At 40.6% G+C, this 22,122-nt stretch overlaps 1 protein-coding gene across 1 annotated transcript in view; it reads left to right on the plus strand.

Moving 5' to 3' along the window:
• Positions 1–477: 477 nt before the first annotated feature.
• CCDC91 (coiled-coil domain containing 91) overlaps positions 478–22,122 on the plus strand; it is a gene marked incomplete at its 3' end in the record, with an annotated part of 54,452 nt that continues 32,807 nt past the window's right edge. Inside the window, exons 1-6 of the mRNA XM_015828059.2 lie at positions 478–522; positions 2,503–2,584; positions 4,086–4,210; positions 5,009–5,179; positions 6,541–6,645; positions 20,111–20,188. Coding sequence (XP_015683545.2) covers positions 493–522; positions 2,503–2,584; positions 4,086–4,210; positions 5,009–5,179; positions 6,541–6,645; positions 20,111–20,188 — 591 coding nt within the window. The remainder of the gene's footprint in view (positions 523–2,502; positions 2,585–4,085; positions 4,211–5,008; positions 5,180–6,540; positions 6,646–20,110; positions 20,189–22,122) is intronic.

A 22,122-nucleotide genomic window follows, 5' to 3' on the forward strand; every position in this document is an offset into this window, starting at 1 on the left:
ACATTTCTTTTTCACAGCAATAACCAGTAGTGTAGGTTGATCCAATAGGTAGTAGTTATCCAGTCAATTTCTACAATCTATGGAGCATAGATACAGTCACCAGGAGCCAAGTTGAATTCAACATTTTGTTTGCAACCAAAGACACAGATAAGGGGTGTCCTTCCTGTATTTTTTATTCAACATACTGAACCCATCCTAGTGCCCTGATTTTTCTTTTAAAAAAAAAAGCAATATATTTTTTATTGAGGGTTTGATTAAAAAAAATAGTGAGAAGGCAATGTTCATAGGATGTAACCGGTCCCTCTATTTGCCCCAGTTCTATGCTTCATTAGTAATTATTAATTACTACTAAATCTAGATTTTGAAGGCAGCTATGATAGACCAGTCAAAATAGTTCTGTTGTAAATTTATCATGTATAAAAGAAAATAAATTACAAGTAGGGAGGAGACATTAACTCTTACTGTGTGTTGATCTCTAGGTCTTCCTGAAAAATGGATGATGACTACTTTGGAGGATTTGAGGTATGGAAGTAAGGATATTTAAAATGTTCGCCAATGATATTTTCAATAATGGAAGCTATGGAGCACTCCGAATTCGGAAGCAGAGCGATCGATCTCTCTGTGTAAATTATCTGTGTAAATTATTCTGTCACCTGCAATGTGTCCGATTCTAATTTGTGTAACTTGTTATGGATTTACTAGTTGCTAAGAAGGTCAAGAAAACACAATTTACACTTGAAATGCCCTGGGATATTCTATTACTTCTTCGAATATCAAGAGGTAAAATTTCTCCAAATGTTCAGAACTGGAGTGTAAATGTTGATCCCGTCTCCGGAATCTTTAGCAAGTGATTGCTTTCGCAGAGTTGGAAACCAGCTTATATTTATTTCCCCTCTTTACCAAATTCTTGTGTTTTAAAAGTGTCAGAATCCTGGACTTCTGCATCCTGATGTGGTAGTTATTCCCTTGAAGGAGTTCTCCCTAAGATCCTTCAGAGTCTGAAAACCTGGCTGCAGAGGGTAGTTGAAATCCTGTTTGATTAAACCCAGGATTGCATGCTATAAAGTCACCGGTGCTAATTTTTGTGTGTGTGTGTGTGTGTGTGTGTGTGGGGTGGCATTTTATCCCCCCCCCTCTTTTTCCTAACAGAGTGCCAAAAGTTAGGAATACAGGAAGCTGGTTTATACTGGTTGGGAGACCCATGCCAGGGGAGCGAATTTCCTGACCGTTGGGCCAATGTTTAATATAAAGTTATGCCAAACTTCACATTTTTATATAATATGGAAAGAAAATATTTTTGGCATAAATAAACAGCCAATCAGGGTAAAGTAACAGGGCGCTTTCAAATGCTCACACACTAGTAATCAAGGAGAGATGTAGCCTAGAATGAAGGAGAAACTTCCTGACAGTGAGGACAATTAACCAGTGGAACTCCTTGCCTCCAGAAGTTGTGAATGCTCCAACACTGGAAGTTTTTAAGAAGAGACTGGACAACCATTTGTCTGAAATGGTATAGGGTCTCCTGTTTGAGTAGGGGGTTGGACTAGAAGACCTCCAAGGTCCCTTTCGACTCTATTCTGTAACTAAGTAGTAAAACAAAGGTGGGAAGTGTCACAGTATTTGATTATGTACCATACTGTACTATATAATTCATTTGTTGAAGGTGCCAGACAGATTTTGATGTGACTGTTTTTCTCTAGCGTCACCTTATTGATGAACAAGCTCCTTAAAAAAAATATACAGGGAGCACAAGATCAACCAAACTGCAATCTTAGTGAAAGTTGAAATAGCATGAAAATGCCTTTCTTCAAAATCATATAAAAATGGCGCCATGAGTAGCATCTGGACAGCCAAAGGCCACATGTATGGCTACATTGCAAAAATCTGCCGGGGAAAAAACAACAACAACTAGATTTGATTTAGCTCAGTCCAAGTACAATTAAATAAAGTGTCATGGCCATTTGTCTTCTGGTGCTCCCCACAGAAATAATAATAATAACAATAATAACAATAATAACAATAACAAGAAGAGAAAGAGGAAGAAGAAGAAGAAGAAGAAGAAGAAGAAGAAGAAGAAGAAGAAGAAGAAGATGATGATGATGATGATGATGATGATGATGATGGAAGGGACCTTGGAGGTCTTCTAGTCCAGCCCCCTGCTCAGGCAGGAAACCCTATACCATTTCAGACAAATGACTGTCCAGTCTATTCTTAAAAACTTTCAGTGTTGGAACATTTACCGCTTCTGGAGGCAGGTTGTTCCACTGGTTAATTATTCTAACTGTCGGGAAGTTTCTCCTTAGTTCCAGGTTGCTTCTCTCCTTGATTAGTTTCCATCCGTTGCCTCTTGTCCTGCCTTCAGTGTGTGCATTGGAGTGTGTGCATTGGAGCCATGGACACCAAACTGGGCTTCAGAACTGCTTGGAAATTCTTCAAATCAGTAATGAACATTGAAAGAAAATCTTGTGCCTAGTTGAACAATAATGTGCCTTGCACTTTCAGGCTGCAGAAATTTTTTTTAAAGATGGAAACAGTGAACCCCAGACAACGTCTCCTGCTATTCCTTGGGCGGCCTTTTCCACAGGTATATAGAGAAATACTGGTAATTTATGTCTTTCTTACGGGTTTTTTACGGGTTTTTCTGACTACTGGGGGCGGTGTCAAGAGAGGAACCAGTCTGGAGTCATTACATTCCCACAAGCGAAATCCAGCCTCTTTTGAAACCCGTTAACTCTTATCTAGCTCTAATTTAGTGCTGACCCTTAGCTGACCAGATTCTTGTGTATAGGCTTGAGCAAAAAATCTTAATGTGTGCTCCTGATACTTTGTGCCTGACATTAAGATACGTTAGTCCTTTTATTTCATACACACATACACAGACATATACACTATGATGGAGATAGATTCGTTTACTTAGTATAGCAGAAGCATCTTAGACCGGTGTTTTTCCAGCTTGGCAACTTGAAGGCGAGTGGACTTCAACTTCCAGAATTTCCCAGCTTGAAAAAGATGTTTTGATTTTTCTTCCATTTCTACAAGACTCCACACGCTTTGAGGTTCTTTACTGATTGGAATAATAATCCCATAGCCAGAGAAGTGAGTTCAATCATCTCGAACATTTCAGAAGTGAAATTCTCAAGCTTACAAACGCTTTAATGTTTCCAATCCCTACTGGCTTATAATAAGGGTTATTACACTATATTTCCCCCCAATACTATAACATTACATAGTATTTGTCTTGGGTTCTCAAGATGCCTTCCCACATAATCTTTAGAACAGTTTTGTGAGATGTTGTGAGCAACTTAGTGAGATGTTGCGTAGTGGAGAAACAGTCAAAGAATTAGATGTTTGATTTTCGAGAAAGAGTGGAGATTTGATCTATGGATTTGCCATCTGCAATTTTATCCTGCTGCCTATATAGAATGTGCAGAAAACTAGACAGTGTGTAAATTCACTCCAGTTTGTGCAGAGTAGACAGACGCCAATTAAGCAATATCTGTTTGGCGCATTTAATGCCTAAGCCGTTTTCCAAATCAGCATAACTGCAGAAACGTATAGAGTTCTTGCTATACATCAGACAATTATTTTTACAAAGCAATTTCTATTCCTTTCATGTTCTTGCCAAAATATAGGCATAAAATATAAAATACGCATTGTGTTTTGGGGATATTTGCGGCAAACTCTTTTGCACAATTAAAACAATTTGAAACTTTCACTCATGGCGTTTGTTTGCTCTTATGCTCTTACATCAGGGAAACTTATGAGAATTGGTACTATTTTATTAAAAAAAGAATATATATGTGTGTGTGTGTGTATGCATGCATGTGTGTAAGTGTGTGCAAATTAAACTACTTTTGATAAGTAAAGACATGCAGAACTAACTTATTTTAATCCTAAATTTACTCGCAGCAGTTTTAGTAAGCAAATTTGTGTTTTGTTTATATGGTAATTTGTCGAATTTTTTTGGCTAGCACACTGTTATTTTTAGCTTCGCAGAAAGATACAAACTTTTAAAAACAGATGTCTTTTGAAATTTCTTTTCCTTTCACTTGCATTCCTTTCTCTTCCTTGTTTTCCACCAATAGTGCCTGAAATTCTTGTGCCACCGACAGTTTCAGCCGAGCTGCTTCCGAAACAGGCTCCAGATGATGTACCAGCAGACATTCAACTGCCACCCAATACTTTAAGTGCAGCTGATCTTAAAGAGAAGGTAAAAAAAAGGATTTTATCATTACTTTTAATGCACGCAACAATACTTTTTAAACAGAATCCACGGATTGCAAATAAATTGTAAGTAGAGAAGGACTAGGGGTGACATGATAGCTGTCTTGAGGGACTGTCCCAGAGAGGAATGGGTCAACTTATTCTCCAAAGCAGCTGAAGGCAGGACAAAAAGCAATGGATGGAAGCTCATCCGAGGAAGATCCAATCTGGAACTCAGGAGAAATTTCCCGAGAGAAGTTGTGAGAATTAATTAATCAGTGGAAGAGCTTGCCTCTGGAAATTGTGGGTGCTTTATCAATGGAGGGTTTCAAGGAGATACTGGGTAGCCATTTGTCTGGAATGGTATGGACCAGGGGTAGGCAACCTTGGCTCTTTTATGACTGGTGGACTTCAACTCCCAGAATTCCTGAGCCAGCCATGCCGAGGGGAAAGGGAGAGGTTTCCAAGCTGAGCCACGCTGGCTCAGGAATTCTGGGAGTTGAAGTCCACAAGTCTTAAAGTTGCCAAGGTTGAGAACCCCTGATATAGGACAGGGGTGGGCAACCTTGGCTCTTGTATGACTGGTGGACTTCAACTCCCAGAATTCCTGAGCCAGCCACGCTGAGGGAAAAGGGAGAGGTTTCCAAGCTGAGCCATGCTGGCTCAGGAATTCTGGGAGTTGAAGTCCATGAGTCATAAAAGAGCCAAGGTTGTCTACCCCTGGTCTAGGGGGTTGTCTACCCCTGGTCTATGTTTCATCACATGATTCAATCTGTACATCTCATTGTTTGTGTCTTCCATAAAGCAGTCAGTTGATCCGCCGTTGACTGAAAATCCAGAAAGAGCATCTGCCAGTTATGATGAAGCTGATACAAAATCAAGGCAAGATGATTCTGCAAAGCATTTTCAACAAACCCTTTCAGCTCTGGAAAGTAAACTTCAAACAGCAGACGAAGAAAAAGCTAGGATAAAAAAGGTATAGCTACAAGTCTACAGAAACTCCCCTTCAGGACTGTGTGGTTGTTGATCAGGGGTGGGAACGATGGCCCCTTTACGACCTGTGGACTTCGACTCCCAGAATTCCTGAGCCAGCCATGCTGGCTGGCTCAGGAATTCTGGGAGTCGAAGTCCACAGGTCGTAAAGGGGCCATCGTTCCCACCCCTGGTTTCTACATGGTGAGAGCATCAATCCATTATCTCCTTCTGTTCCTCTGGGCCATGCTTACCTTTCTTTGTGGCCTCTTGACCAGGAGTGTTTTGTGGAACACAGTGTGGGGAAAAAAAGATGTTTTTGAGGACTCCTTATAGGTTCACTAGAAGGATCTTGACAGATTTGAACCCCAGGCCACGTCCAACAAAATGCAGTTCATTGTTGAGAAATTAAGGCCCAGGCCTTAGGGAAGAAAAGTCAAATATACAGATATAGAAGAGAGGGTGCCAATAGCAGCAACAGTGAAAGGTATCTAGATGTCCTAGAGCAGGGGTCTTCAAACTTGGCCCTTTTATGACTTGTGGACTTCAACTCCCAGAATTCGTGCCTGGCTGACAAATTCTGGGAGTTGAAGTCCAGAAGTCATAAAAGGGCCAAGTTTGAAGACCCCTGTCCTAGAGAATAACTATTTAAGTATGAGCCAGCTGTGTGGTGCAGCTGCCCCAAAAGCCAATGAAGTTCTAGGCTGCATCAACAGAAGGATAGTATTAAGATCGTGTGACGTGTTAGTACTGCTTTATGTTGCCCTGGAAGGACCACATTTGAAACATGGCACCGAGTTTTGGTCACCACCATACAAAACAGATGTTGAGACTCTAGAAAGAGTGCAGAGAAGAGCAACAAGGATGATTAGGGGACTGGAGGCTAAAACGTACAACGAATGGTTGTGGGAACTGAGTATTTCTAGTCTAACAAGGAGATGGACAAGGAGTGACATGATAGCGGTCTTCTAATATTTGAGGGGTGGTCACAGACAAGAGGGAGTCAAGCTATTCTCCAAAGCATCTGAAGGCAGGACAAGAAGCAATGGATGGAAACTAATCAAGGAGAGAAGCAACCTGGAACTAAGGAGAAACTTCCTGACAGTGAGGACAATTAACCAGTGGAACAACCTGCCTCCAGAAGTTGTGGGTGCTCCATCACTGGAGGCTTTTAAGATGAGACTGGACGATACCTTGACTGAGATGGTATAAGATCTCCTGCTCAAGCAGGGTTAGAGTAGGAGACTAGAAGCTCCTTTCCAATTGTTTTATTTTGTATTCTGTTCTGTAAGTTGGACCCTGAGTGGCAAATGTAGCTGACAATTATAAAAGAGATGTTTTTAAAAAGCCATTTTCTTTTTTTAGGAGTTAGAAGATCTTTTGGAAAAACACAGGACTTTGGAAACCGATTACCTGAAAGAAAAAGATGATAAATTAATTTCACATAAAGATATATACAACAAGCTCCAGGTAATGTTTTAAGATTTGTATCTCCTGAGGTCCTTCTTGATTGCTCTGTTAATTTATAGGCCCAACCCTAAAGAACGATAGAAATAGAAAACAAAATGCATCTGTTTAAAAAAAGAACTGAGGGGTAGAGCTATTTTGAATAGGGCCTGCTGTTCAGTTTATCTAGCCATTTGTGCTGGTTATAACCCTTCTCTGTGTTTATTGTGTTTATACATCCATTTTTAAAATCTCATCACTCAACTGAGCACTGAAAAAATGTGTATTGGGACAAACATCTTGACACAGAAAAACAAAAGAAAACCTAAATATGAGAAATATGAAGATGGATCCATATCAATAAACGAGAGTATTTGTAGCCCAGGGTTGAAATGAGGGATCTCTGAGCTTGCTTGTTTTCTTGCAGACATTTCAATGCACTGATGATGTTACTTAGTTTGGGTAATGCCTCTTAGTGTGCCCTGATGATGTTACCTAGTTTGGTAATGAAACGTCTGCAAGAAAACAAGCAAGCTCAGAGAGCACTAAGAACCCCACAGTCGTCGTTGTCCTCCTCCTCCTCCTCCTCCTCCTCCTCCTCCTCCTCCATCATCATTCCACAAACCCTATTCTCTTCTGGCACTGATGATGTTACCTAGTTTGGTAATGAAACATCTGCAAGAAAACAAGAAAGTTCAGAGGGCACCAGGGATCCATATCAGAAAGTTGTCACAGCAGACCTATGACAGATAGATTGCCTTTAATTGAAAGACTTATTCAAAGCTCCTACCTTAACCTAGATTAAACTCCAAGGAACCTCCATTGCTAAGGATCCTATCCTGTTCTTGTGTTCTGATTGAAGCTTGAGTCCAGGTGAATAAGTGAATCAAACTTTTAGGACTTCCGTCGCTTGTTTTCTTCATGGAAGTAGAATGTAGGCCATCTTCACTCGGTCCCCTTCTAGGTACCGTGTTGGTTTTGCCTTCTCTGGCGTTAGGACCCGCACCTGTGACCACACAGCAAGTAAGCTGAAAAGTACAGCTGTACAGCTTGTCAGCAACTTCATTCAGCGAAAACAGCTGGCTCTGGTACTGCATAAGTAAGAGAAAAACCAACATGAATCACGGACTTGGTATTTTTCCAGATGAATCTGTAGGTACTCCGAGTCTTTGGGATCTCACAATTAGTATAAAGGGCAAAAGCTCTTGGGATTTTGTAGAAGCTTAGCCAACGTATTGTGGTGGAACAAGTTCTTATGGGCCAAAGGAAGGTATAAGAAAAGTTGCTTTAACTCAGTGTTTCTTAACCTTGACAATTTTAAGGCATGTGGAATTCTGGGAGTTGAAGTCCACATGCCTTAAAATTGTCAAGGTTGAGAAACACTGCTTTAACTAGTTTTTAACCCAAGATCAGCAAACGTTTCATGCAGCACCCCCAAACCGCGCAGGATGAAAGTCAGAGTGGGAAGTTACTACTGAATCCTTTTCAGATATAAGTTGCACAGATGAGGCTCCTTCCGACGGGCGTTAGTCACGCATGCTTCCTCCAGCTTTTAGGTCTCCTGATATTTACTATAGGCTTGCATCTCCCAGAACGAGCATTGGAAAGTTTTAATTACAGTTTTTCAATTGTCAAATCCGTTCCCAAGCCGATATACGCGTATATATTTAGATTCTCAGCAAGATCCTGTTCTTGAAAAACAATGCAACTTCATGTGGTTTGGTCTCCTCTTTCAAACATAGTTACACTATTTTCTTTTAGAGTTGGCAACCGCTGCCTCTTTTTTTGGGAATTAAACTCAAACCCTGGATTTGATTTTGAAGCCTGAAATGTGTCTTTATACTCCTGCCACCCCTCTTATTTATTTCATATCTTAAAGCTGGAAGAATTCTCGTTGCAATTCACTCTGTCCCGGTGGTAATTAGGAAACAATGGCAAGAAGTGATTCAGAAGAGCATCATCGCTGCTGACATTTAGGATAAAAATAGCCTTGGATTTCATTATTCTGAACTATCTCAAACTCAGGGATTGGGTTACGAACTGATCCTCTGGAGACCCAAAATTTTAATGTACGCTTTTGTGGGAGAGGTTAAGGTATTCAAAGCAACTAAAGAACAGCAAAATTTCGAAGCTTTCAGTCCCTCTGTAGTAAATACAAAATAGGGATTGGATCAGGAGAGAGAAAGAACTACTGCAGGAAGAGAATTCTGCATATTAAAAATATATATTCTGTCAAGATACTAATTGGAGTGACAGCTGAAGAGTCACCAATTAAATAAACATGGTTTACCATTTTAAATTTATGTAATTGATCACATATAAATAATTATGAAAGTCACCTGTCTTTTTATTAAAGTCACCTGTAATTGGAACAACCACACTGTTGTCAAAAGGAAAAATAATTAAAACCAATTTAACTTCTTTTTAGATACGTGATAGTAACGTATCAGAAATAAAATAGTTTCAAATCAAGTCAAATAAATCAAATCAAATCAACTTGAAGTAAAGTTGTATAATAATAATAATAATAATAATAATAATAATAATAATAATAATAATAATAATAATAATAATAATAAAGTTGAAAGGGACCTTGGAGGTCATCTAGTTCAACCCCCTGCTCAGGCAGGAAACGCTATACCATTTCAGACAAATGGCTGACCAGTCTCTTGTTAAAAACTTCCAGTGCTGGAGCATCCACAACTTCTGGTGGCAAGTTGTTCCACTGGTTAATTGTCCTCCCTGTTAGGAAGTTTCTCCTTAATTCCAGGTTGCTTCTCTCCTTGATGAGTTTCCATCCGTTGTTTCTTGTCCTGCCTTCAGGAGCCTTGGAGAATAGCTTGACTCCATCTTCTTTGGGGCAGCCCCTGAGATACTGGAAGGCTGCTATCATGTCCCCCCTCGTCCTTCTCTTCGTTAAACTAGACATTCCCAATTCCAGCAATCGTTCTTTATATGTTTTAGCCTCCAGTCCCTTTAGCATCTTTGTTGCTCTTCTCTGCACTCTTTCTAGAGTCTCAACATCTTTCTTACACAGTGATGACCAAATCCCCTTTTCTCCAAACAAGTGTTCGTTCCTCTTTATTGAAGAGCATAATGGGAAAGTATAATGCAACTTTTAGTATGCTGCTAAATCTTCAGTCAGCAAAACACTGTTTAATGGTTAAGAAGCAAAGAACCATTGTTCTTGAGAAGTCATTCCTCCTCATTAAGTACTAACTTGAGAAAACTTTGAGAGGTGAACTTGATGAAGCAGCTTCTCTGTTGAGTTCCAAACCTATCTTATTCCCAGTTATAGGAGTCTGAATTCTTGATTCCGAAGTGGCAATAAAGATGGAATGAAAAGTCTCTTTCTGAAGTAAAAAGGAAGGGAAGCCATGAACGATGAAGGATTGGCGGAGTGTTTTATTGAGGGTTATGAATATGATTCCAAAAGATGCATGTTTTGAAAAGCGAGTCTGCTGTCATCACACGTAGACGCCATATTAGAAAAAAGATGTTGAGACTCTGGAAAGAGTGCCGAAAAGAGCAAGAAAAATAATTTGAGGGCTGGAGGCTAAAAAAAAAAAAAGAAGAACAATTGCAGGAATTGGCTATGTCTAGTCTAGTGAAAAGAAGGACTAAAATTGACATGATAGCAGTCTTCCAATATTTGAGGGGCTGCCACAAAGAAGATGGGGTCCACTTATTCTCCAAAGTACTTGAAGGCAGGACAAGAAAGAATGGATGGAAACCAATCAAGAAGAGAAGCAATCTAGAACTAATTTCTAGGTTTCTGTCAGAAATTTCTATCAGAAATTTCCTGACAGTAAGAACAATCAACCAGCCAAACGACTTGCCTTCAGAAGTAATAATAATAATAATAATAATAATAATAATAATAATAATAATAATAATAATAATAATAATAATAATAATAATAGTAAAGTTGGAAGGAACCTTGGCGGTCATCTAGTCCAACCCCCTGCTCAAGCAGGAAACCCTAGACTATTTCGGACAAATGGCTGTCCAGTTTCTTCTTAAAAACTTCCAGTGTTGGAGCATTCACCACTTCTGGAGGCAGGTTGTTCCACTGGTTAATTGTTCTCACTGTCAGGAAATTTCTCCTTAGTTCTAGGTTGCTTCTCTCCTTGATGAGTTTCCACCCGTTGCTTCTTGTCCTGCCTTCAGGCGCCTTGGAGAATAGCTTGACTCCCTCTTCTTTGGGGCAGCCCCTGAGATACTGGAAGACTGCTATCATGTCCCCCCTCGTCCTTCTCTTCATTAAACTAGACATACCCAATTCCAGCAGCCGTTCCTTATATGCTTTAGCCTCCAGTCCCCTAATCATCTTTGTTGCTCTTCTCTGTACTCTTTCTAGAGTCTCAACATCTTTTTTACATTGTGGTGACCAAAACTGGATGCAGTATTCCAAGTGTGGCCTTACCAAGGTGTTGTAAAGTGGTATTAACACTTCACGTGATGTTGATTCTATCCCTCTGTTAATGCAGCCCAGCACTGTGTTGGCTTTTTTGGCAGCTGCAGCACACTGCTGGCTCATATTTAGGTGATTGTGGGTGCTCCATCACTGGAGGTTTCCAAGGAGAAATTGGACAGCCATTTGTCTGAATTGGATCTCCTGCATGAGCAGGAGGTTGGACTAGATGTCCTCCAAGGTCCCTTCCAACTCAGTTATTCTGAATCTGGAACATCTAGATTGGTCCTTTAATCATTGAAGTATGTAGGATAATCTTTGTAGGTTGGTAGATCTGAATACAAGCTGCTTGGTAAGGTAGCTTGGGTGTGTATCTTGGAGGTAGGTGATTTCTGTGAGGAAAAACACTAGAAAATGTATGTGGTTTTCTTTTTTAAAAGTAATACGACTTGCATCCTGTTAAATACCATCTTCTAACAAAATATTTAGGTTGGTTTTCGGCTCAGACATTGAGGAGACAGAACCTGAATAATGAAAAATAGTGTTCAAAATCTACTGTATCTGCCTGTGAATTGGTAGATGAGATTCCTGGAATACTGACAAATTAAGGAAGAGCTTGGAATTGTGCTGTGCCAGTGGGTGGAAATTTACTTTTTTAGTCACTAAAGTGGGTTTTGGCTGTTTATTTGGAGAGATTTTATGTTTAGGATAGTACCCTCCTGCCTATTTCCCTTCAGGTTTTTCTGCCAGGGCTCCGCTGTCAATTCTTCGTTCTTCCCTTTTTCTTTACATTTTTTAACTCTACAACATTGTTCTTTGAACCACGCGGAACTGTGAAGTTGCTCAACCAGCGAGAGTGGAATTGAATAAAACAGATCAGAATAACGTAAAGCGACCCTACCAGTTGGCCTGTTCGGCCTGAGTTTAGTCCAGGGGTCTTCAAACTTGGTCCTTTTATGACTTGTGGACGTGCCTGGCTGAGGAATTCTGGGAGTTGAAGTCCACAAGTCATAAAAGGACCAAGTTTGAAGACTCCTGGTTTAGTTCATTTTTATCAATGAGTGTTCAGATAAAACTGACCCCATTCTTCTGTCATTTGGGCAGAAAAAGGTGGAGATGGTCAAAGAAGGTCTTGGCGGATGGCCTGTCTGGCCTTGGAAAGGAAGATCTATGATCCTTGAAGCAACCTTATAGGCCAGACAGTATTGTAAGTCTTGAATCAGGAGTGGCTGGACCCCACTTTAGAGCAGGATCTCTCAATCCTGGCAACTTGAAAATGCGACTTCAATTCCCAGAATTCTGCAGCCAGCTTAATGGTTGGGGGAACCTGGGAGTTGAAGTCCATGCACCTTCAAGTTGCTCATGTTGAGACAGACTACTTTAGAGAGAGCAACGTCTTGTTGGGAAGCGCGTTAGACGTGAAATGCAACCTTCAAGCCATAAAAATCACAAGACGTAATGCCAAAAAAGCCAACACAGTGCCAGGCTACATGAACAGAGGGACAGAATCAAAATCAGGTGAAGTGTTAATACCACTTTACAATGCCTTGGTAAGGCCACACTTGGAATACTGCATCCAGTTTTGGTCACCACGATGTAAAAAAAGAGGTTGAGACGCTAGGAAGAGTGCAGAGAAGAGCAGCAAAGATGATCAGGGGACTGGAGGCTAAAACATACAAGGAACGGTTGCTGAAATTGGGTATGTCCAGTTTAATGAAGAGAAGGACAAGGGGGGACATGATAGCAGTGTTCCAGTATCTCAGGGGCTGCCCCAAAGAAGAGGGGGGCTATTCTCCAAAGCACCTGAAGGCAGGACAAGAAGCAACGGATGGAAACTAACCAAAGAGAGAAGCAACCTAGAGCTAAGGAGAAACTTCCTGACAGAACAATTAACCAGTGGAACAACCTGCCACCAGAAGCGGTGAATGCTCCAACACTGGAAGTTTTTAAAAAGAGACTGGACAGCCATTTGTCTGAAATGGTGTAGGGGGTTGGACTAGAGCAGGGGGTTGGACTAGAAGACCTCCAAGGTCCCTCCCAAGTCTGTTATTCTGTTAATTGCTGTGGCCTCTCTAGATTAACCCACCAGAAAAGACTGGTTTGTTCAGTGAATAGATGATACTCATCTTTTTCAGAAAACAGTCAGCTCCATGTTACTCTTTTGAGATGGAGACTGAAGATTTATCTTCATCCTGGCCCCAGACTTTGCCTTTTCTCTTTTGCATCTATGATGGCCAGGATCTCGTGTCTTCCAGTTTGGGGTTACTGAATAGTAGCTGAAGGATTAGGTGTCTAGACACTTAAACGTTCAGTAATATTCTGACTCAGTCTTCTAAGTATAGAAAGTTATTTATTCTTCCATAAACGTTTGGATATTAACAATTTCAAGATGGATGCAATTATTTCAGAGGCTTCCTCAAGCTAGAATCATAATGAGCAAAATTAGATTATAGCTTAAAAACCACTATAAAATTGATGATAAAACTTAAAGCAGAGCTTAGCTCTTTTTTATTCCAGGGAGGTGCTTAATCTTAAATTTCAAGTTACATTGCGCCCTTTAAAATAAACTCTTACACAAATGAAGAGTTGGTTATAATGCCTAGAATTATGTTTTCTTAAAGCTAAATATATAGGCTTTTTTTTGGTCAGACACTGTGCTTTTCTCTGTAAAATAATAAACCAGAGATGAAAATATAAGATTATCACGATAAGCATGAAAAGACATGAGTTATGCTTTCATGAAAAAAAAAAACTGTGGGAAAGAAGAATGAATAACAGGATGGAAGGTCAATTATTGAGAATTGCCAAAGGTCCATAGAACATAGAATAGCAGAGGTCTTCTAGTCCTACTCCCTATTTGAGCTGGAGACCCTATACCATTCCAGACAACTGGCTGTCCAGTCTCTTCTTAAAAGCCTCTAGTGATGAAGCACCCACAATTTCTAAATTTTTCACACCCTTTAACAGAATAACATAATTGGAAGGGACATTGCAGGTCATCTAGTCCAACATCCAGCACTTGAGCTATCACAAAGATGAGGGGATCGATCTGTTCTCCAAAGCATCTGAGGACAGGACAAGAAATAACAGGTAGAAGATCATTAAGGAGAGAAGCAACCTAGAACTAAGGAGAAACTTCCTGACAGTTCGAACAATTAACCAGTGGAACAACCTGCCTCCAGAAGTGGTGACTGCTCCAACACTGGAAGTTTTTAAGAAGAGACTGGACAAGCACTTGTCCAGACTAGTATAGGGTCTTGAGCAGGGGTTTGGACTAGAAGACCTCCAAGGTATTTTCCAAACCTATCATTCTATGCTCTTCCAGGTCCAATTTCCTAGCAAGTCCTACAGAGAAGTTGCTGCTTAGAACATGCATTTTGCAGCATTTTTTCTAACGGATTCCTCTGCACAGATGTTGGCGTCGGTATAAATATCACATTTGGGCATTTAGAATGGAATGGAATGGAATAGAAATACAGAATAGAATAGAATAGAATAGAATAGAATAGAATAGAATAGAATAGAATAGAATAGAATAGAATAGAGCTGGAATGGACCTTGGAGGTCTTCTAGTCCAGCCCCCTGCTCAAGCAGGAGAACCTAGACCATCTCAGACAAGTGACTGTCCAGTCTCTTCTTAAAAACCTCCGGTGATGGAGCGCCCACAATTTCTGAAGGCAGGTTGTTCCACTGGTTAATTGTCCTCACTGTTAAGAAGTTTCTCCTTAATTCTAGGTTGCTTCTCACCTTGATCAGTTTCCAACCATTGTTTCTTCTCCTTCCCTCTGGTGCTTTGGAGAATAACTTGACCCCCTCCTCTTTTGTGGCAGCCCCTCAAATACTGGAACACTGCTATCATGTCTCCCCTATTTCTTCTTTTCTTTAGACACGCCAAACCCAAATCCTGCAGCCGTTCTTCGTATGTTTTAGTCTCCAGGCCTTTATTTACATATTTGCATTGTTTCCCCTTAATAATTGTTAAGGGGACAGATGGGAAGGAGTTTTGTAAAGCATGAAAAATCCTGGATGAAAGACAGAAACCATTAAAAAATTCCCCTGTTCCCCCAAATTAAGAGCTAAACGGTTAATAAAAAGCTCTTAACAATAGGCTGTAATCATTTGGCTAGCACTTCAGATTTTCAACACATTTTCATTCTGTCACTCCTTAAATTGTGTTAGTGTAAGAAAGCTCTGAGAGCAGATGACAGATCCATTAATCTTCCATTGCACAATCGCAACGTTTTGCTGTTTTGCTAACATTTCTATTACAACAGAGATTTAGCATCACCTTTTTTTTAAGCTGTAGTCTACTTGGCGTAAATATAATACCAAGCTTGTTATACTTCCCTCTTTAGACAACAGGGTTTGATGGATCTTCTGCCTTGAGCAATTCTGAATGTGTCTGAACTCGGAAAGACAAAATACAACGACTTCAGTAAGATTCAAATACAATATATAGGAGTTGCATTTCACAACCTCAGCACTGTGAAAGCCCCCTAAGCAGCCTGAACACCAGGCTGTAATTGCCTAACTATAACATTGAAGGATCTCCCATGTTGAACATCTGGGCTTTTCTATGCAACAAATATATTGACTAATAAAAGGACGGTAGTTTTTATTAATTAATTTATTTTTTTTTCTTTTTGGCATCACTACAGTTAATTCTCATTTCGATTTTTAAACAAGATGAATGGGCATGGAAACAATACTCAACTGGAGTATACATTTCAGCTCTTCCAGAAAGACGTTCCTTTTGGTGACATAGTTTTCACCCGCCGATTTCAGAATTAAATATACATTCATCCGTACCCATCACACTGTCCCCTTTGGGGATGAGCGTTGTTAAACAGATTGCAGGGGGAAAAAAAGATAGGGAATTGTAAATCCAAGAATTAAAGATCTGTTGTATGGGGGAAAAAAGACAAAATGTAATTAAACCTAGTTTATTCCATACCTTGGGATGCTTGCAAACTACCCTTGTTTTCGCCAGTGTATAGTTTGCTTGGACCATAAGAAAGGCTGAGCAACAAAGAATGGAGGCCTTTGAACTCTAGTGCTGGAGAAGACTCCTGCGAGTCCCCTGGACTGCAAGGCGATCCAACCGGTCAGTCCTAGAGGAGATCCACCCCGACTGCTCTTTAGAAGGCCAGATCCTGAAGTTGAAACTCAAGTACTTTGGCCACCTAATGAGAAGGAAGGACTGACTGGAGAAGAGCCTCATGCTGGGAAAGATGGAGGGCAAGAGAAGAAGGGGACGACAGAGAAGGAGGTGGCTGGACGGAGTCCCTGAAGCAGGAGGCGTGAGCTTCAATGGACTCCAGAAGATGGTAGAGGACAGGAAGACCTGGAGGAACGTTGTCCATGGGGTTGTGATGGGTCGGACATGACTTCGCAACTAACAACAACAACAACAACATAGTTTGCTTAAAAACTGTTCATCTCTCTCTCTTTGAGGAACTCATAAATTCCATCCATCCATGATTTCCTTGATTTATCCCTTCCAATCTACCTGATCACTCTTCCTTCCCATTTTTTGCAACCCATTTTTTTTTACAATCAGACAAGCAAAGTCAATGGGGAAGCCAAATTCACTTAACAACCTGGTTGCCAACTTATCAGCCCAGTGATTCACTTAACAAAAAATGACGTAAAATGGGACAAAATCCATTGAACAAATGTCTCCCTTAACAACAGAAGATTTGGGCTCCATCTTGTAAGTCGAGGACTACCGGTACATAAGAAATTCCCAGCGTAGCTCTGGCCCGGAGTACGGCTTCTAGCCAGTCATATGTCAATGTCTACATGTATGTCATGGATCCATAAGCATCTTCAAGAGTTTGATAGTCAGGCTGGATTTTTGTCTGAGTTTGTTTCTTTTCCTTACCTTTTCCTCCTGAATAGAGAGGAAGGAGAGATTGTTGTAGATTTCACATTTCTTTCAGAGAAATTAGATATTGGGGAACAGCTCCAGTGAAGTGGAGTAATGGGCCGCTGAAGCCATTTAGCACATACTGGGGGGGGGGGGGGGAAACTGGTCTGATCTTTGTTAATAATCTGAGCCAAGGAACAGGAAAAAGGCCTTAGGCTGCCTTCCATACGCCTAACAAAGTTTGTTCTGTTCTGGCGGAAAGAGCTCTATCAGCTGTAACGGGGAAGAGGAGAATATTGTTTCCAATGAACGGGGAGGAAAGAAAAGGCAAGGAGTGTAATTCCCTAAATGATTTAAGACTACTACTACTACTACTACTACTACTACTACTACTACTTCTTCTTCTTCTTCTTCTTCTTCTTCTTCTTCTTCTTCTTCTTCTTCTTCTTCTTCTTCTTCTTCTTCTTCTTCTTCTTCTTCTTCTTCTTCTTCTTCTTCTTCTTCTTCTTCTTCTTCTTCTTCTTCTTCTTCTTCTTCTTCTTCTTCTTCTTCTTCTNCTCTTCTTCTTCTTCTTCTTCTTCTTCTTCTTCTTCTTCTTCTTCTTCTTCTTCTTCTTCTTCTTCTTCTTCTTCTTCTTCTTCTTCTTCTTCTTCTTCTTCTTCTTCTTCTTCTTCTTCTTCTTCTTCTTCTTCTTCTTCTTCTTCTTCTCCTTCTCCTTCTCCTTCTCCTTCTCCTTCTCCTTCTCCTTCTCCTTCTAGAAGTGCAACGTCTTCAAGGAAAAACGAACAAATTACTGTTGCCTTTTGATAAAGCACCTTTGGGTTTACCTAGGTTGAATAATGATGACGGAGGATCTGCATAGAAACCAAACTAAGTAACATCACTGTCTAGCATTGATCACCACAGTCTAGCACTGATGATGTTACCTAGTTTGATAATGTAATGTCTGCAAGAAAACAACCAAGCTCAGAGAGTATCAAGGACCTCTTGTCTCAACCCTGAGCTGCAAATATTTTCCTTTATTGGTATGTAACTACATAGAATTACTACTAGTGGGTACTCCTTCCTGATGGATAACCAAAAAATAATGATTACTACAAGGAAAGACTTCACTTCCATGTTTGTTTCTTCTTTTCGGCGAAGGGAGGGGAAATTGCTGTATCTTTGACGAAACTTCACTTTCTCTCCCAGTAGAAAAAGTAGGTTTATGTCTGTCAATTGAGTCCTGGAACACACATGTTGTATCTGACAAGGCTGTGTTGCCAGCCTCCGTGTTCACATCTAGAACATAACTGAATCGCAGCGATTTAAATTACACTGAGTTCTGCTTAAATTTGAAGCATGCAAACATTGGTACAATAGCCTTGAGTTAGCCTTATGCGTCACCTATAATTGATTGTAATTCCTTCCAGCAAATTGCTGTGCTAACAATCATTTCCAAGATTTTTTTTGCTCAGCAGAAAGTATATTTTTCAGGCCAGTGCTGAGTCTCTTTGTAAAAATAGTTTCACCGGTAGGTAGGCCAATTTCTTTGAAAGCAACCTTTGTATTTTGATACTCCGTGTAAATGATGTTTAAACATCATGTAGATCTAGTTACATATCAATTAGAGAACATCGTCCAGGCCATTCTGGAACGGGCCTGGACGAACACTGAAATATTTAATTATGCTGATTATTGTGGATGTTGTTGAATTTGGCATTACCAGCCATTCTAGTTTACTTTTTAATTCTTAAGATATGATTTATGATTTAAATATGATTTAAAATAAGAGGCTGCTTAAGAACAGAAAAAAAAAGCACTGAAGAAATTCTTCGGTATCTTACTGAATGTGGGATCCTTGGTGCCCCCTGAGCTGGGTGGTTTTTCTTATAGACGTTTCTTTACCAAACTAGGTAACATTATCAGTGTTAAGAGTTACCTAGCTAGCACTGATGATGTTTCTTAATCTGGAATGAGTCTCTTTCATTTTGAACTTCCATTTCATTTTAGTCGTCTTCAGTTTTTTATAAAAATAATAAAGGCAGGATACTAATTAATTAATTAAGTAAATGCTTTTATTCAATAACTCTTCTAGGCCAAGTTGCCATATTCTATTCTATTCTATTCTATTCTATTCTATTCTATTCTATTCTACTCTACTCTACTCTACTCTACTCTACTCTACTCCACTCCACTCCACTCCTCTACTCTACTCTACTCTACTCTACTCTACTCTACTCTACTCTACTCTACTCTACTCTACTCTACTCCACTCCACTCCACTCCACTCCACTCCACTCCACTCCACTCCACTCCACTCCACTCCACTCCACTCCACTCCATTCTCTCCTCCACTCCACTCCACTCCACTCCACTCCACTCCACTCCACTCCACTCCACTCCACTCCACTCCATTCCATTCTATTCTATTCTATTCTATTCTATTCTATTCTATTCCATTCCATTCCATTCCATTCCATTCCATATTCCCAAAGTCACCCAACTGGTTTTTTTATGGCTCTAAGGAAGGACTAGAACTCACAGTCTCCCACTTTCTAGCCTGGTGCCTTAACCCCTAGACCAGGGGTAGGCAACCTTGGCTCTTTTATGACTTGCACAGTTCAATACCCAGAATTCCTGAACCAGCCATGCTGACTCAGGAATTCTGGGAGTTGAAGTCCCCAAGTCATGAAAGGGCCAAGGTTGCCTACCCCTGCACTAGGCCAAACTGGCTCTCCTGCCTTGACACCGAATCTTCCTGTGGATGCCTGTGCAGGGAGCTTCGTTGTGTGGTAAAACAGCAACAGCTGGGTGGGCTGGCATGGGCCCCTTGTTTCATAGAAGGTCAAAAATCTAAATTACTTTGGGAATAAGTTGCCCTTTCTGCTAACTGTGGGCAAGGCTGGGCATCTAATGAGCCAATTATTCTCCTTGGTTCCCATTGCTTTTCATTAAGCTGGAGTGAAAGAGAACTCATAATCAGACTACAAAGTAGGTTCAGACCAACGTTCCCCCAGCAGGATCCAACAAAATCTCTTGTCTCTTACGTTATCGTCTTAGAATTAAAACTCTGGAACTAGAAGCAGAGAAAGCCTTGGTAGCAACGATGCCTCTTTGATAGAAATTAAAGTGTGTTGGTGACGCCTGCCCAGATTTAGTGGCCTGGAAAAAAAACTTGACTGTTTTTCCTCATTTTCATCTCTTATATATATATTTGTTTCCAGGAGAAGCATAAAGTGGAGTTGGAAGATTTAAGAAAAGCTGGACACGAGGCCTTGTCTATTATTGTGGAAGAATTCAAGGTAACAATCATGTTCTTCTCCAGCGTTTGAATTGGCTTCTAAATCCCTTCTGATTGTGGGATAGATTTCTTGCTTGGAAGAAGCAAACTAGAAACTGGAGATATGTTTGTTTGCTTTTTTTTGTAGCCACATCCTTAAGGCTGTTTTTGTAGGGAGGTGGTTAAAAAAAAAAAAGTAAGTTTAAAAGAACTTTTCGGGGATATCAACCAGATGACCTTTCGGCTGTGGATGATGGGAAGGAAGGACCTTTGCAGGAAATAGTGATGATATACCTGGAATGGTCCAGTGGATCCCCTGCTACTTCAGTCTTCAGAAAAAGAAGACTTTTTCTAGCTGTCTATGGGGATTCTCGATCATCTGGGTCTTGATTACCCCAAAGATGCTTTTTCCAAAAGGCGACTTCTTGGGGTTTTTTTTCATCTTTCAAAACGTTTCAGTTCTCATCCAAGGAACTTCTTCAGTTCTAACTCAGTTAGAACCCAGTTCTAACTTGGATGAGAAGTGAAATAGTTTTGGAGGGGAAAATAACCCACACAAGACAGCCCAGTTGCCTTTTGGAAAAAGTACTTTTGGGACCACAACTTTTTCTCCTGCAAAGCAAGATGGTAGATGGGTTTGGGGTTAGAATCCTGGAGGAAAAATCTGTCCTTTTTTTCCTTCTTCTTCCAATTCTGAGTGTAAAAAAGTTGAACAAGGATACTGAACATGGTGGTCACTTGAAAACCGGGAATCTGGGAAACAAAACGATTTAGTGCAACTTTTTGTTATGGTCGCTGACCAACACAAACTTAATTGTTGGAGTCTCCACGTCTGGCTTTTAACTGCTTGAGTCATTCTTGTGAAGAATGGGGCAGAAAAAAGAAGATAGATGCCCTGCAGACTTCCAGCAGCAATTAGTATCATGGACTATATGGTATCCTTTTTGCACTGGCTGTGTTGATTCCTCACTGGAAGTAATGTTGGGAAATGGCTATTTCATCCCTGCAGGGAATCACACTGGATAATATCTGCATGAATGGACCTTTGGGAATTGAGCTGGTGTGACGTCAAGAGTATGAGTCATACCGCTCTGCCTCTGACTTTTCTCTAATCTGGTGTTTCTCAACCTTGGCAACTTGAAGATGGGTGGACTTCCACTCCCAGAATTCTCCAGCCAGCCATGCTGGCTGGAGAATTCTGGGGGTTGAAGTCTACCCATCTTCAAGCTGAGTTGAGTACAGTGCTCTAATCTCAGAAGGAAGCCCGAGGGAGGGGGTCAAACGTGTCATTAGCTTGGAATCCCTTCGTGCCCACAAGAGACGTAAGTCCAGTTTTCCATGAATCCCCTTGACTCTTATCTACCGCCAACTTGCCTTAACCATTAGTAGAACTAAGGAGGAATTCCCTGACAGGGAGAACAATTAACCAGTGGAACAACCTGCCTCCAGAAGTCGTGGCTGCTCCAACACTGGAAGAGATTTAAGTCCAGCCCACCTTGAATTCCTTTCTTAACCCCCACTCATTTGAGCGGTCTGAATCTCCCCATTTCCCCGGCGCTTGACATCCAGAAGATAATCTTCAGCTCATGAAAGCATCTGCCTTTTAATAAGACCAATTTTAGTCTACCACATTCCTGTTTTTTTTGCCGCCATACATTACACAGATGCCGTTCTCTCCTTACCGTGCTAACAAATGCTAAATTGCTGCGAATATATTTCAGTACATTTGAAGATTTTTTTCCAAGGCTTTCCTGGCTGCTGTACGTACCGAGTGCTAGCCTGCAGCGTGTTTCTTGACTCCTTGTTCTCTTTTGAAAATGATGAGAAAGCAAATTTCACGTGGAAGAAATCTTGCTGTATGTCAGCTAAGACAGAAGCGGAAACTCTCACGGTATGGATGAGCGATGAGGATGGAGAATGCGTTACATACGAATAGTAGGGCCTCTTCTCATAATC

This window comes from Protobothrops mucrosquamatus, unplaced genomic scaffold (genome assembly GCF_001527695.2).
Source record: "Protobothrops mucrosquamatus isolate PMUCROS unplaced genomic scaffold, P.Mucros_1.0 scaffold4194, whole genome shotgun sequence".
In the NCBI taxonomy this organism is placed as follows: Eukaryota; Metazoa; Chordata; class Lepidosauria; order Squamata; family Viperidae; genus Protobothrops; species Protobothrops mucrosquamatus.